We start from the raw sequence: 14369 nt of genomic DNA, 5'->3' as shown, positions 1-14369 counted from the left end.
AGCCTACGGGTGGCCCAGCCGGCTACGCACGCTGTGCCCGGGGCGGCGGCTGCAGAGCCCTTCCCGGTGGCCGCTCCCTCCTTCCCCTCCTTTCGCGTCATGTCGGGCACTTGATTATTATTATTATTTTTGCATCCCACTCTGTCCCGCCTTCCCCTCCCCCTTCCTTTCCCAGGTTGATTTTTTTTTTCTTCCCCCTCTTCTCCGGACTTGCCCATGAGCCTCCTCGGGAGCTACCGGAAAAAGACCAGCAGCGATGGTTATGAATCTTTGCAGCTGGTGGACAGTCACGGGGACTCGAGTACGCGGGGCGCGGCGGCTGGCACGCAGAGGGTGACCGCGGGTGCGGCGCGCAGTCCCTCCCGGCATCCTCCACACCGCGCCAGCACCACGGACAGCTCAGGTAGCAGCGCCGGTGGCGCAGTCCTTCGGCCCCGCCTGGGTCTCTGGCCCAGGCTGGGAGAGGCTGGGTTGTAGGCCACGCCATCTAATACCACAGGGTGTAACGTCTCTAATTTCTTTGGTCCAGGGAGCTAAGAAACGTTAGATCCGTCTGGAGGCTCGGTGACATTAGCGAGCACCTCTTAATCTCCCTAGGCTGCTGAATACACCGGCTGGGGGCGGGGAGACCAGGGGAGGGGAGGGAGCCAGCGGAGGGTTGCTCCGCGGGGCAGGCAAGCAGACTGCTTTCTCCGCCCAGCTGCAGGGGCCGAGGTGAAGGAGAGGAGCCTGCCTGGTGCTTTCGCAGCTTGCAGACCACGTTTATTTCAGCTGTTCTCTGGATGCTGCTGTTATTTCCAATTATGTAAAGCTCTGCTACCTCTAAACGATCTGCTAGGGTTAATGGCTTCTTTCGCCCACGGAAGGCTTTACCTGGGGTCAAGAGTCCTGTTAAACAACACAGCTCTTATGCTTTGAAAATGCAATGTGTTTGCTCTGTTTGTTGGTTTTGATCTTATCCTCTGGCACGCTAATAGTTCCTAAGGCTTCTCAGACAGGGGGAAAGGAAAGGCTTCTAAACTTTGTTATATGTGTTTGCAAGTCTCAGAAAGTATTGTGATGAGTTAGAGACCCTTTAGACACGATGAGAGTTAGCCATGTGTGTATCAAAACATTCATTCAGGAATCCCTGCTGGCCGAAGACTTGTGGAAGAGCTGTTTGTTTATTTTTCCAGGGTGGGAACCACAGGGGGCTGGATCTCTGTGACTTTAGTACTGGGCATCTGAGGCTGGTGGGAGCCACGCTGGGATGAAACCAAGTTGGATTCTATTTCTTCACTTTCCAAAGAATTGCTTGTGGATTTTAATTGTGCAGTGTCTCTCCGTGGGCTGTCATCTCCCATTTCCCTCGTCCTGAAAGTGACATGAAATGCTCTCCACACACAGATGGTCAGCCATGCTGGAGGAAAGGGAGTTGACTATAAGCTTTGGTTTAAACTGAAGAGGTTGTTGTGGGAGGTCCTCTCAGACTTACACATGGCCGTCATTGTTCCTAGGGGACAGCCGGTTTCCCAGTTTGGGGAGTGAGGCTGTGTTTGGTGATTGGAGCTGCGCTTTTCTACATGGAAGCTATTCATCTTTTGACTGGACGCGGCCCTCCATCAACTCATTAACAGATTCTTGCACTCAGACCCATAGTCATTCTGGGAAATAATTGAAACGAGCACATTTCCAAACGAGTGCGGAGAAGCCTCACTTCAGGGACAGGAAAAACGAGTTCATGGGTTTTCGTTCTCTTTGTTTTCATAACAAGCATTGTAGGAGTGGGATTTTGCTTTTTAAAGTACATTACATTATAGGGGAAGCCACAGACTTTTTATAGAAAAATATATATTTCCTGGGTCCAGTGGTATCCAAACACAAGCTTAAACTTTGTGGGAGAATTCAGTTGAGAATGCAGTCTGTTGGGCCTCTGGTGGGGTGTCATTTTAGGTTCAGCCATTCTAACACAGAAGGCCTAGTTAGGTCCTGGACCCTTGAGGACTGGCGTTTTCTCCCCCATTAAGTCAGGTTTTTCAGTAGGTGGTAAGAACAATGAATTGCCTTGTTAAAGTGTGGAGGTGGGAAGGGAGGTACAGCCATCTCTAAAGTGCTGTTGCCAGGAGTTGATTCTTCAACTTCATCAAACTAGTGCTGTTTCAAGAGCCCCATCCTTCCTTGCAGCTCCCTGCCCCCAGGCCATCCCTGTCTGTTTTCCCTCCTGCATCTGCTTAGGGGAATGCTGTGGCTCTGCTGCAGCAGGCTGGTACAACTGATGACTTGATGCATATTTTCAATTGGGAACATAGTTTAGGGCGATAATGTTTGGTTTGGATGAGGGATTAGATTCTGAGAACTGTATTGGTTTCCTCGTGCAACCGTTTGTCTTGCCTAATTAGAGTCTTTCTTCTGGGAGATTCAAAGTATGGCCTGTGCTGTGTAAACATATCCACTTGTTAGGATATTTAATTAAACTCATAGATCATTTCTAATGTGATAGTCATCTGCCCATTTATCCAGCTGGCTGTGTATGATGTGGTGGGCTGGATAGGGGGTTCATGGGGCTTTGTTTGAGCAGGAATGGTTTTGAATTGGAAAATATGTGTCCATCGCTGTAGGAAATGGGAAACTTAAGTGCCCTACACATGCGTGACAGTTTAGATAGAGCTCTTGGACTTATCTCAGTCTCTAGAATGCTATGAAATAGAAAGGTAGCAGCCTGCACCTGCGTGCTCTGAGACTGGGGGACGGAGCCTCAGGACCCTTGTTACCAGTTGGAAACCCTAGGTTTTAAGCTCATTCCTCACTTGCAAAAGGAGCTTTAGCAGAGGCTCAAAGCAATGTGAGGCTGAAGTTGTAAATTTCCCTTACTCTGCTGTCTCTGTCCCCCCCCCCCCATTTTGGCCTGAGGAGGAGGATCATGTTGTTAAGAGACTTGTCTAGTGAAAAGGAGTGATAGCCAGACTCCAGTCTTCTTTTTTCTGTCCTGCAGTTATTGCATTTATTTAATTTTTTGTGTGTGAATGAATATGTGTGTGTATGTGTATGTGTGTGCATGCATGTGTGCGCGCATGTTTGTGTATGTGTGCGTGCACGTGTGTGCGCATGTGTGTGTGTGGTGTCCATGTGCTCCATATGTGGATGTCAGAAGACAGCTCTCAAGAGTCAATTCTTTCCTTCTACCGTGTGGATCCCAGGGATCAAACTCAGGTCCTGAGACTTTGTAGCAAGCATCTTTACCTCCTGCCCCGTCTCGCTGGTCCTGTTTAGTTTGGAGATAGGACCTCCACATATAGCCATGGCTGGTCTAGAAGTCACGATGTAGACCAGGCTGACCTTGGACTTGCAGTGATCTTCTGGCCTCGGCCTCAGTGTTGAGCTTCCAAGCGTGTGGCATCACACCTGCTCAGTCTTCCGTCCTCATGGGCTGAGTTTTCCTTCCTTGAACTAAAATGACTTTACGTGTAGGCACTGTGTCCGCTGATTGTTGAAATCAAACCATCTTATCAAAGTAGGTTTTTCGTTGGATTTCAAAGGAAAGAGGGACAGCTGTTCCGAGGATGGTAATAACTTTCTAACGGAACAGTTTTCGGAGTGTTGAGTCCAGAGCCGTTTCCTAGTCAGATGTGTCTTACAGAGCTCTCTGCTTTGGCTGGTGGGTGGGGGCTTTCACCTCATTCAGATTATTGCCTAGAAAGGGCTGATATTCAAGAGTCATCCCGTCATGTCCGAAGAACTGGAGCTATCCCAGCACACTTCTTATTTCTCTTGTGTATAGTCTGCCTTCCAGGGAGGGTAGAACTCATGAAGCACACAAAAGTTCAGACTCCTTAGATCTAAGGCTAACTTGCCAAGTTTATACGGACAGGCATTTGAAATCTGGGCCATCCTAATGAAACTGAAAGGAACAAGGATAATAAGTTTTATGACTTGAATATGAAATGTTTCTCACAGACTCATGTGTTTGACACTTGTGTGGGAGCGTGGGGGACAACTTCAGGAGGTACAGCCTGTCTGGGGGAAGTGGGTCACCAATGTTCCTTTCATGTTTCTGCCTTTGGTGTCTCACCTGGGCCAGCCGTCTCCCCCTCTCTGCTTCCTGATTGCCATTGGGGAAGGAGCTCTTCTCTACCACACCCTCCCTGCCAGGACAGGCTGAAACCTCTGAGCTCATGAGCCCAGATGAACTTTTTGTCCTTTGAAGTAGTTTCTATCAGACCTTTCGTCACGGTGACACAGAATGATTGCCCCAGGAAGAATGATAAAATCATTTTTAAATTGAGTATGAGAATGTGTTTGGAAATAAGAGCCATCTTTGGTAAATACGATGTTAAGAGTGTTTAGATGTATTATTCACATTTTGAACTGAGTTTTAGTGGCATGAGACGTTGATTTGGGTAACTTTATGCTTCACAAAAATAAATGTACATGGAACAGTCCTTTTCTGTTGAATTCCATTTAGGGATTTTATAATTTGGAGGCAAATTTCACCTCTGTAACTTATTTAATTTGTGGCTAAGTACACACTAGTTATAAGGTAGGTAATGACCAAAATACATTCAGATTTCTAATGCTGAGGACGGCAGACCTCGTGAACTTGGAAGGAGAATCCTAGGGACTAGACTGTGGGTGTGAGGGCGATCTGACTGTGACATCTTCCACCCAATTGATCGCTGTGGTTGATTGGTCCCATCTGACTGGCTAGACGGGCGCCCACATCCTCCTTCACCTCTCCAATGTACATCCTTCTCCAAGTGACATGCTCAGTCAAAGAGGATGGCTCTCCCTGATAGAGGAGGACCTGTCTTCCGTCAGGGTCAAGGATGTGTAAGTAAGAGCATGCTTCTGGTGGAACCCCCAAACAGGTTCTCAAGGAACTAGACTTTCTGACCATAGCCCTGTAGCCCCAGTGGAAAGCTCTCACTCGCCCTTCAGAGGCAGTGTCAAAAGAGTCCTTTCTGTGTTGGGGCAAAAGTAACCTTTCTGTTATTTAGCTCCAAACACATTCAATCCTTCTTTAACATGGCGACTCTGGACAGTTTGAGAGCAGAGACTTCTCTCGGCCCGGTCTCTTCTGGACCAAACTACTTTCTTCACCTTTATATTTTCCATTTGATTTCTGGTAATTTTCATGTTATTATTCTAGGATTGGAGAATAATTCACAGTTCTGATCTTCCACAACTGGGTTTTTTCCATCAATTTTTATTATAAAAGGTTCTGGTGTTCTTGGTCAAACAAAGAAAGAATACAGAGAGGAAGAAAATGAAATGGAAAATAGCCTTTCCTCTCTGATGCTTTCAGCTCTTATCTCAGAGATAACCCCTATGGAATGTTTCTGGAGGTGTATAGTAAGATAGCTCAGTGGGTGAGAGTTCTTGCCACACAAGCCTGATTGATGAGCTGAGTTTAATCCCCAGGGCCCATGAATAAAGACCAGATTTGGTAGCTCACATCTGTAAACACAGCATCTGGGATGCAGGCCAGGTAGCCTGGAGTATGCAATATGGCAGAATCAAGGTGGAAAGAGAGAACCAATTTCTCAAGGTTGTCTTATGACCTCTACATACATGCTATGGCACATGCATTCCTATACACACACACACACACACACACACACACACACACACACACACACACACACAGTTAAAATTAAAGGTTTCTGAAGGGACATTCAACATATAATGTATGTTTGCATGAAAACATATATTATGCACCCATTTATTCATAATATTAAAATTGTAATAAATGCAGTTTCACATTATATTCCAGTTATATATGTGTTTTACACTCTTTAATAAATGCTTAAATAATAAAATGGATATGATCCCTGGAAGCATCATGCTAAAGACTGTCCATGTGGTATTTCTTAATCTTCATAAGAATTATGTAAGGGAGAAAAGACAACAAACGCTGCCAAGAATGTGGAGAGAGAGGAAGCCTGTATGACCACCTGGCAGGGATGTAAACTGGAGTCGTTCCTATGGACATCAGTGTGGAGGTTCCTCTAAAACCTAACAGCAAACCACCACGTGACCCAGATATGCCACTCCTAGGTGTAGACTATAGTCAGCCGGTCACAGAGATGTTTGCACAGCCATGTCATTGCTGCACTCGTCTTGTGTGGCTGTGCATGGATGGGTGCACAAGTGTACATGTGTGCATGTTTATGTTGTGGCCACAGAACAACCTTGGATGTCATTCCTCCGATGTCTTCCACCTTTTGCAGCAAGGTCTCTCACTGCCCTGGGTCTTGACTAAGTTCCAGGGAACTATCTGGGGGCGGTAAGGGAACTAGTAAGACAGGAAGAGGAGTCTTGGGGGCAGGACGGTGGTGAGGGAAATAAGTAAAGGTATAATAAGTAGGTATGAAAAGGGCACAGTGAAATTTATTTCTGTGTTTGCTGATCAAACAACTAATAAGAACCTAGTCAAATTCCAGGACAGTGAGTGACATTAGCCACCTTGCCATTGCATGTGCCGCTCTGCCCAGCTTTTTTTAAAAAGGGTTTTTGGGGATTTGAATTCAAGTCCTTATGCTTGTAAAGCAAGCACTTTACTATATACATATATATATGTATATATGTTTTATATATTTATCTATGTATATATCTATGTTATATATCGATAACACATATCACACACAAATATATGCAAAATATAACATTTAGTTGTAAAGAAGAACAAAGTTGTCAATTTTACAGGGAGATTTTATTACCGTTTAATGGATGGAACTGAAGATGATTTTGTTAAGCAAAAAAGAATCCGATCCCGGCAAATCTTGCATGTTTTTCTTCTATAACCGCAGGACGTGGAAGGACAAGGTGGACTATGATGGGAAGGAGGGCGTCAGGAATGCCTGATGGGGTAAATAAGAACATGATAGCTACCACATCTGGGGAGCCAGTGGGGGAACTGTGTGGGGCAGGGGAACTAGCAAGACGGGGCGCTGGCGCAGGGGATAAGAACAAAGTGTAGGATGCACATATGGAAACGTCACAGAGAAAGCCATTTCTGTGTGTGCTGACAAAACAGCTAGTGAGAAAAAAAACTGCTGCCAGGCGGCGGTGGCGCACGCCTTTAATCCCAGCACTCGGGAGGCAGAGGCAGGCGGATCTCTGTGAGTTCGAGGCCAGCCTGGTCTACAAGAGCTAGTTCCAGGAGAGGCTCTAAAAAAGCTGCAGAGAAACCCTGTCTTGAAAAACCAAAACCACAACAACAACAACAACAGAATACAACAGTTACCTCCTTTTCCTGCATTTGAAGTAACGAGGTGCAGAGAGGTTAAACTACTTGTCTCTGGCTACACGGGCTTCACTTATTCTCTTAGAGAGCAGAACCCTGGAGAGGGAGGCCCTTCAAATTGCAAAGGAAGGCTTGCGGAGGATTCTCTTTGTCTGCCTCTTTCTCTGAGGCAGGGTGGAATGCAAGCGGCTGAAGGAACCGGAGTGAATGTAGCTGTTTCTCTTTCTGAGTCTCCTCCAACGTGACAGACAGGTCGTCGTTATTTATATATAACATAAAGAATTCTTAAAATGCAGCAGCAAGGGTGTCAGAGCCGGAGCACTGTGGAATAAGGCTGATTAAGCTTTGAGACGGTGCTTTGGGAACAGTGTAATTGGTGCGGGTTCCTAAAATTTATGGAATAACATCTTGCCAAGGAAAATGGATCCCTAGTGCTCCTAGGATGAAGGCCAGGATCTTCTGAATTGGACTCCAGCAGCTCGGTGTGAGGCCTCTGAACACCGGCCCAGCGACAGTTGCTGTTGTTCCAGACCAGAGGATGCCTCCCTCCTCTTCTGTGCTTTTGCAAACATTTTCCCCCTCAGCTTGGAGCATCTTAGTCCAGAGCCACCTGGATGCTCCTTTCCTGACACCACTGCTACTCATTGGCTGCTCCTTGTTCCGGAGCTGCCTGTGGTGGTAATGGTCGCTGCTCCTCATCAGCCTGGATCTTGTCTTACTGAGCTGGGGTACGCTGCCTGTTGGGCTGTAGATTAAAGTTCCGAGCGCGGCTTAGTCTTAGCCACCTTTGTGTTCTTTTTTACTGCTTGGTATTTATTAGCAGCCTGACAAATACTTGTTGAATAAAAGAAAGCATGAACAGATTCTGAATTTTTAAAAAAGGGCATTTATAATGGAAAGTGCCCAGCCAAACCTAAAAATAAGTATATGGCTAGATTTGATCAGAAATGAGGCCAGGCTTAAATGAAACTGTGGCAGAAAGCTCAATCAATTCAATAATGAACATTTTTTTTTTATGTGCAAGTGTTCCAGAGAGGGAAGGTAGCTAAGATGCACCCTGACTCTCAAGAGCCTCTTAACGCAGAAAGGGAAGTAAATAGTTTATCTGAATATAGTTGATATATTATTGTATTTTAATAAATAAAACTTGCCTGAAGATCGAGGGCAGAGCAGCCATACTAGTCAGCCATACAGGCCAGGGTGTGGTGGCACACATCTTTAATCCAGAATTTGGGAGGCAGAGTCAGATGGATCTCTGTTAGTTCAAGGCCACTCTGGGCTACACAGGATTGAATCTGACAGAAAGAGAAACAGAGTTCACATAAAGGTGATCCGAGCACTAGGGGATCCTTTAATCCCAGCACCAGAGAGATGGACGCAGGAGTGATATGGCTGGACCGAGAGAGGAACATAAGGGGGAAGAGACAGGAACTCGGTGCAGTGTGGGGTGTAGCGTCTTTAGGATTCATGGAGAAAGGATCTCACCCATTTGAGCTCTGAGGTAAAGGTAAGAGCCAGTGGCTGGCTGCTTTGCCGTTTCTGATATTCAGGTTGAACCCCAATATCTGTCTCTGTTTTTTTATTATTATTATTTTTTGCTACATCTGAAGACTGTTTTCTTGGTCAAAAAATTACAAATTGCAGCCTATTGCTTGACTTATCCTAAAGGTGGCATTTTGTTTTTTTTTTTTTTTTTTTTTTTTTTTTTTTTTTTTTTTTTTTTTTTTTTTTGAGACAGGATTTCTCTGTAGCTTTGGAGGCTGTCCTGGTACTCGCTCTGTAGACCAGGCTGGACTCACAGAGATCCACCTGTCTCTGTCTCCCCAGACCTGGGATTAAAGGCATGTGTCACCACCACCTGGCAAGTGACTTTCTTTTTAACAGAAAAATAGCAACTCAAAATACCCTCCCTCTCTCCCACCCTCTCTCCATCCCCTGTTCCTACTTCTTCCCTCCCTGCCTGCCCCCTCCCTTTTAACTTTCTTTCATAACTAGAGGACTTTTATCCACAGATTGGAATATGTCTTAGCCATTAGCACAGACTTTACGTCTTGGCCATTTTCATGTTTCCTGTTAGAAGTTCTGCATATCCTGTTGGCCATCAAAGTGAGATGCGACTTACTGTTTTACAGTCGGCATCACCTCTACAGCTGCTCTTCCTTCCTTCCTTCCTTCCTTCCTTCCTTCCTTCTTTTCTTTTTCTTGAGAAAAACTGTGACTTTGAAGTAAATGAAAGAATCCTGGAGATAAGATCATGTCTTTCTTTGCTGCGAGATTTTTAAGTTACGTAGAAACTGAATGCCCATTATTCTCTATGAAACCCCTCTTTCTGAGTCTTCCTGGAGAGTTTTCTGGGGAAACTCTGTCTCTGTGGAGTACAAACTTCTAAGGAATTAGGTGTCAAGGGATCTGGCACATTCGCCTGCCTCTAATTGCTCTTTATCACAGGCCGTAATCTAGATATAATTTTAAAAAGCATGAGCGATAGAAACCGAATGAAAATTCAACCGTTATGTAGTGTTAACCATACGAAGGCCACTGCCAAGGACACAACCAGACTGCTTATGGCCAGGGCAGAGTAGGGTTGCACATGCAGAGGCTGACTGTTGGTGCTTCACAGGGTAGAGCATCTGGGAGCTGACAGAAGTGCTTGGCGCAGATGGCGCCGCCTCCTGACTTTACATAAGAATTGGGAGGGGAATATGTGGTAGAGTCATAGACTTGCCTGAGAAATGCCAAAAAAAAAGATGCACTGTTTAATACAGGGGCTAGCCAGGGCCGCAGATGAAGGTGACAGCTGAAGCAGACATCAATGAGTGAAGAAGGCAAGGAACACCCAGACCAGAAGCTACCCTGTCTCCTGCCGCCAGGCCAGCTGGAATTGCTGCCTTCCCTGAGCCCTCACACTCCCCGTCAATCTGGTCACCAGTATCTGTTCTCCTGAGCTATGACTCTAGCTCCTGCCTCTTTTTCCTAGGCCAGCTGGCACTGCCCTGACTTGGGAGTTCAGCCCTCATCTAACCTGCCCCTTGACAGGTCTCTCACCTTCCAGTGCACCTCTGCTCACCCTACCAACTGAGAATGCCTGGGCCTGGGACTCATAGGCAGAGATGCCGGAGTTGAATTTTGTGGCACTGGCTGAAGCCGGGCAGGTGCAGGGTGGCTGGCTGGCCCTTGTTTGTTCTCACTAGGTGAGCACGGGGCTCTGCTTCCTTGCCTGGTGATGGAGTCACAGCAAGAAGGTCAAACACCAGAAAAACATGGAAGATGGTAATTGGGGAATAAGGATTCTTGGTATCCGTGGAAACAGACCCTGGCCCTCGAGATTGTCAAGGACTGCCTGTGCCAATCAGTATTTGGCTACTGAAGCTTTGTAGCAAAATCTTAGTCGGGCAGTTGTTCTTATTTCTCTTTCCTTGAATTCTTCTTTCTGTCTCTTCATATTCTACAGTACTCCACTCTTCGTTTTTTCCTTCCTCCTTCTCCATCCTCCCCTATCTTTGGCTTCTTCATCCCTCTCCCCTGCATCTCTACTCCTCTTCTGCTTCCTTCTCTCCTCCCCTCCTCTTCTATCTGTGTCTCCTCCCTTCTTCTGAGTGAGTCAGCATGTTTTGGGACTTACTGCATGGGATGGTATATGGATGGATGCAGTCATGGTGTGTGAGTGTGACACACACACACACACACAGAGAGAGAGAGAGAGAGAGAGAGAGAGAGAGAGAGAGAGAGAGAGAGAGAGAGAGAAAGAGAGAGAGAGAGAGAGAGAGAGAGAGAGAGAGAGAGAGAGAGAGAGAGAGAGAGAGACTTAGCTCCCAGCCTGCTGCTCATGGCCTGATATGTATGAACGTGAGCATTTCTTTCCAATTTGGGGAACTGCATCTAGCCTCCCTACCGTTTCCCTTGCTTCCATTAGTAAAATGTTCCACACTACGACCTGGGGAAGAACAATTTCATAAGTGTCCCAGAGGCTGGTGTGTTAAGCAGAGGAAGGGAAAAAATGTACTTACTCATTCCAAGAAGGCACAAAAGCACAGCTGCCCACTTTCCCTTCCTTTCCCTTTCCTCATCTCTGCAAGAAAACAAACCTTTGTCTTCCCTTCCCTCATGGCCGAGGCCTGGATTTTCTGGATTTACTGGATTTTCAAGTCTCTTAAAGTTCAGATTTGTGGATGCCATGAGTACGTGTGTGTGTGTGTGTGTGTGTGTGTGTGTGTGTGTGTGTGTTAGTGGTGTTTACACAGGGAGGGATACACCAGTGTGTTCTGAGTCAGAAACTCCGAATTTAAGTTCCGGCTTTGCCGTTTACAAGCAATCCCCTTGGGCTCTCATACTGACCCATGTGCCACTGGCGAGGTGAATGTGCGAATGTAAAATGTGCTCACGAGCTCATTTTATGGCGAGTGCTTCCTCATTTGCCCATCCCTAGGAATCCCCTGGCTTCCCATTTACCATGGAGAAGCTAAAGATGCAGAAGAGGCTGAGACAGATAGGACTGTGGCTTTACAGGCCTCCCTGGGGCTGGGTATATGGTGGGCTCAGGAAGAACTCAGTTTGGGGAGGAGGGAAGGTCCATTCTGAGGAGACAAATAAGCTTTGGATAAAGAGACCGGCGGGAAGAACAATAGCAGGAAGAGGGGACTCAGTGGCTGCCCTGTGCTTCATGTGTGCAATTGAGAGATGCATTGTTAGGCTGCGGAGTTAGTGGCTGCCCCATGCTTCATGTGTGCAATTGAGAGATGGATTGTTAGGCTGCGGAGTTAGTGGCTGCCCCATGCTTCATGTGTGCAATTGAGAGATGCATTTAGGGAGATTCCTGACTGTGAATATCGTAGTGTGCTTACCCAAGCTAAGATGGTCATGAGGTGTGTGATTTTTTGAGGCTACTGTCGTAGATCTGGCTTGTTGCTACCCAGAGCTCTAGTACGTGGCTCATGACTGTACTATATGACAGCGAATGCGTGATCTGGAGGACAGCACAGCTTTCAGGGAGGAGCATGTGGCAGGGTAGCTGACACTCGGTGAGCTAGGACGAGATACCAATACACGAGGCTCTGGGTGTGTTGGCTGATTGACTAAAACACTTGTGGGTTTGCAGACAGCCAGTAGCTTATACAAGTTCACATTTAGAAGTTGGACTTAAAAAGAAATAATAATTTAAAAAAAGTTGGACTGAGGTAATGTTTTTGAGTCAGGGTCTCGCTGTGTAGCTTAGGCTAGCGTCACGATCCTTCTGCCTTGCTCCCTTGAGTGCTGGGATTGGAGATATGCTCTGTAACAACAGCCTTTAGGGTTCGAATTGTTTAGTTTGGCTTATAAAGAAATGGGATTGTGGCATCTTCATCCATACATGTCATTATCCTTTGCCTTTATTTTATCTCCACCCATTGTTCTCCTTAGGCACAGATATAAACTTTAAGGCTGGCTTGTTCTAGGGCAGTATCATATTTACTACATAACTGAGAGGGTGATAGAGGGAGGTCCGACCCAGTTCCCGCCCCCACCGTGTGTGTAGCCACCCCCATTAGCAGGATCTCTGCTCTCATCGGCACCAGGTTTGTGCGCTGTCGTGTTTGACTCTTACCGTGGGGAAGTGGACGGAGTGGTGTGGGCATAATGTAAGAGGAGGAAGCCCGGGTCCTAGGACATAATGAGCTGTGGCAGAGGTCTGCCAAGGAGAGTCAAGATCCCGGGCACCCTGCAGCTATGATGTATCAGCTAGAGGCGTAGAAAATGGAGTTCTAACTGCCAGGGAAATTGGTAGGTTGTCCAGAAAGTATAGCTGAATAGTCACTGTATTTCCTGGTCTTGAAACGGAGCCACCAAACCCCCCAAGCACGACAGGAGCCTGGCTTTGTCTCTGAATGTGCCAGGAGACTGCTGTCTCCATTATGCCTGTCACAGGCACGCAGAGGCTGGGGACTTCACACACTGTCTTGTTCTGTGAGCACTTGTAAAAGACATGCGCTCTGTTTGATGTTTGGCTTTGTTTTTACACCATACGCCGGTGCACAGGAACCAAGCCTCTTGGCACACAGAGCCCTCCCACAACCCCCAACAAGCCTGGTTTGCTTTATTGTATGACACATGCATGTTCATGAAAGGGAAATTTAAAACAATCCAGAAAATTATGTGAAAGTGGAAATAAAAACCTATTTTCTTTCTCCCCAGCTCTGCTCCCAATATTACTAGTTTCTGCATTCAATTAGAAAATTTTCATTTACAAACACATGTAGATTCCCTCACGTCTATGTATGTGCATAAGTACATTCACTCGTGTGTGTCCTGGAATCTGTATGTGTTGCTATAAAAATTCATATTTTGCGTCATATAATGTTGTGGGAAATTTTCCACATTAGGACCTAAGGATATGCCCTGCTTTTTCTAGTAACTTCTCTGATCTCTATGGGTGAGCAGCAAGTATCTTTGCACAGAAATACTTTAAAAATGTTTTAAATTTATATACAATATATATATGTATTTATGTAGTATGACATTTGAATACTAATATGCATACAATTGATAATAGGATCCGTGGAGCTGACATATCTCTTGCCTCTGCATACTGTACCTGTGGCAATTCTTGAAAATGGAATTGCAAACCAGAAAAACACAGGCTTTCTATATTGCTGAGAACCCAGTGCCAACTCTAAAGAGGATGCTTGCCTTCCCACATCCCTCTCAGAGTTGAGTATCCCCAGACTTCTTAATTTCCACCAGTCTGTGGTGAGTCATAATGGTTAGCTTCAAACTCTCATCCGATGTTGGTACTTCCAGGAAATATTTTTGTTGTTCATGATTGCTAGTTACTGTGTTAGTAAGTCACACATGAGTGGATAGATGTACACGCATATGTGACATGAGGGAATCTGTGTGCATCTGTGTGGATTTTCACAAGTTTGCGTAGTCACCGAAGAGAGCTTAGAAAATGCGGACAAGCACGGTTGTGCTTTCCATGGTGACTGTGGCTGGCGTTTGTCCTGTGCTTTGGGGATTAATTTTTACATCTGAGTTGCTCCTTCCTACTCCATAAAGGAGATAATACCGCTGTTTGGATTGCCAGAAAGTTCGGGTGAAAAAAAAGACCCAGTGAATTCCTTGCCCTGTGCAAGACACTGGTAAATGCTAACTGAGCAAGAGGTGGAAGCGA

The 14369-nt window shown here is 46.0% G+C and overlaps 1 protein-coding gene across 1 annotated transcript in view; it reads left to right on the top strand.

Moving 5' to 3' along the window:
- Nucleotides 1-216: 216 nt before the first annotated feature.
- The window catches only part of Dnajc6 (DnaJ heat shock protein family (Hsp40) member C6), a 97128-nt gene continuing 82975 nt past the window's right edge, over nucleotides 217-14369 (top strand). Inside the window, exon 1 of the mRNA XM_038334728.1 lies at nucleotides 217-403. Within this exon, the coding sequence (XP_038190656.1) occupies nucleotides 217-403 (187 nt within the window). The remainder of the gene's footprint in view (nucleotides 404-14369) is intronic.

The sequence above is a fragment of the Arvicola amphibius genome, chromosome 6, assembly GCF_903992535.2.
Source record: "Arvicola amphibius chromosome 6, mArvAmp1.2, whole genome shotgun sequence".
Lineage (NCBI taxonomy): Eukaryota > Metazoa > Chordata > Mammalia > Rodentia > Cricetidae > Arvicola > Arvicola amphibius.
Note: the sequence above shows the minus strand (reverse complement) of the source record. Positions and strands in the feature narration are given on the sequence as shown.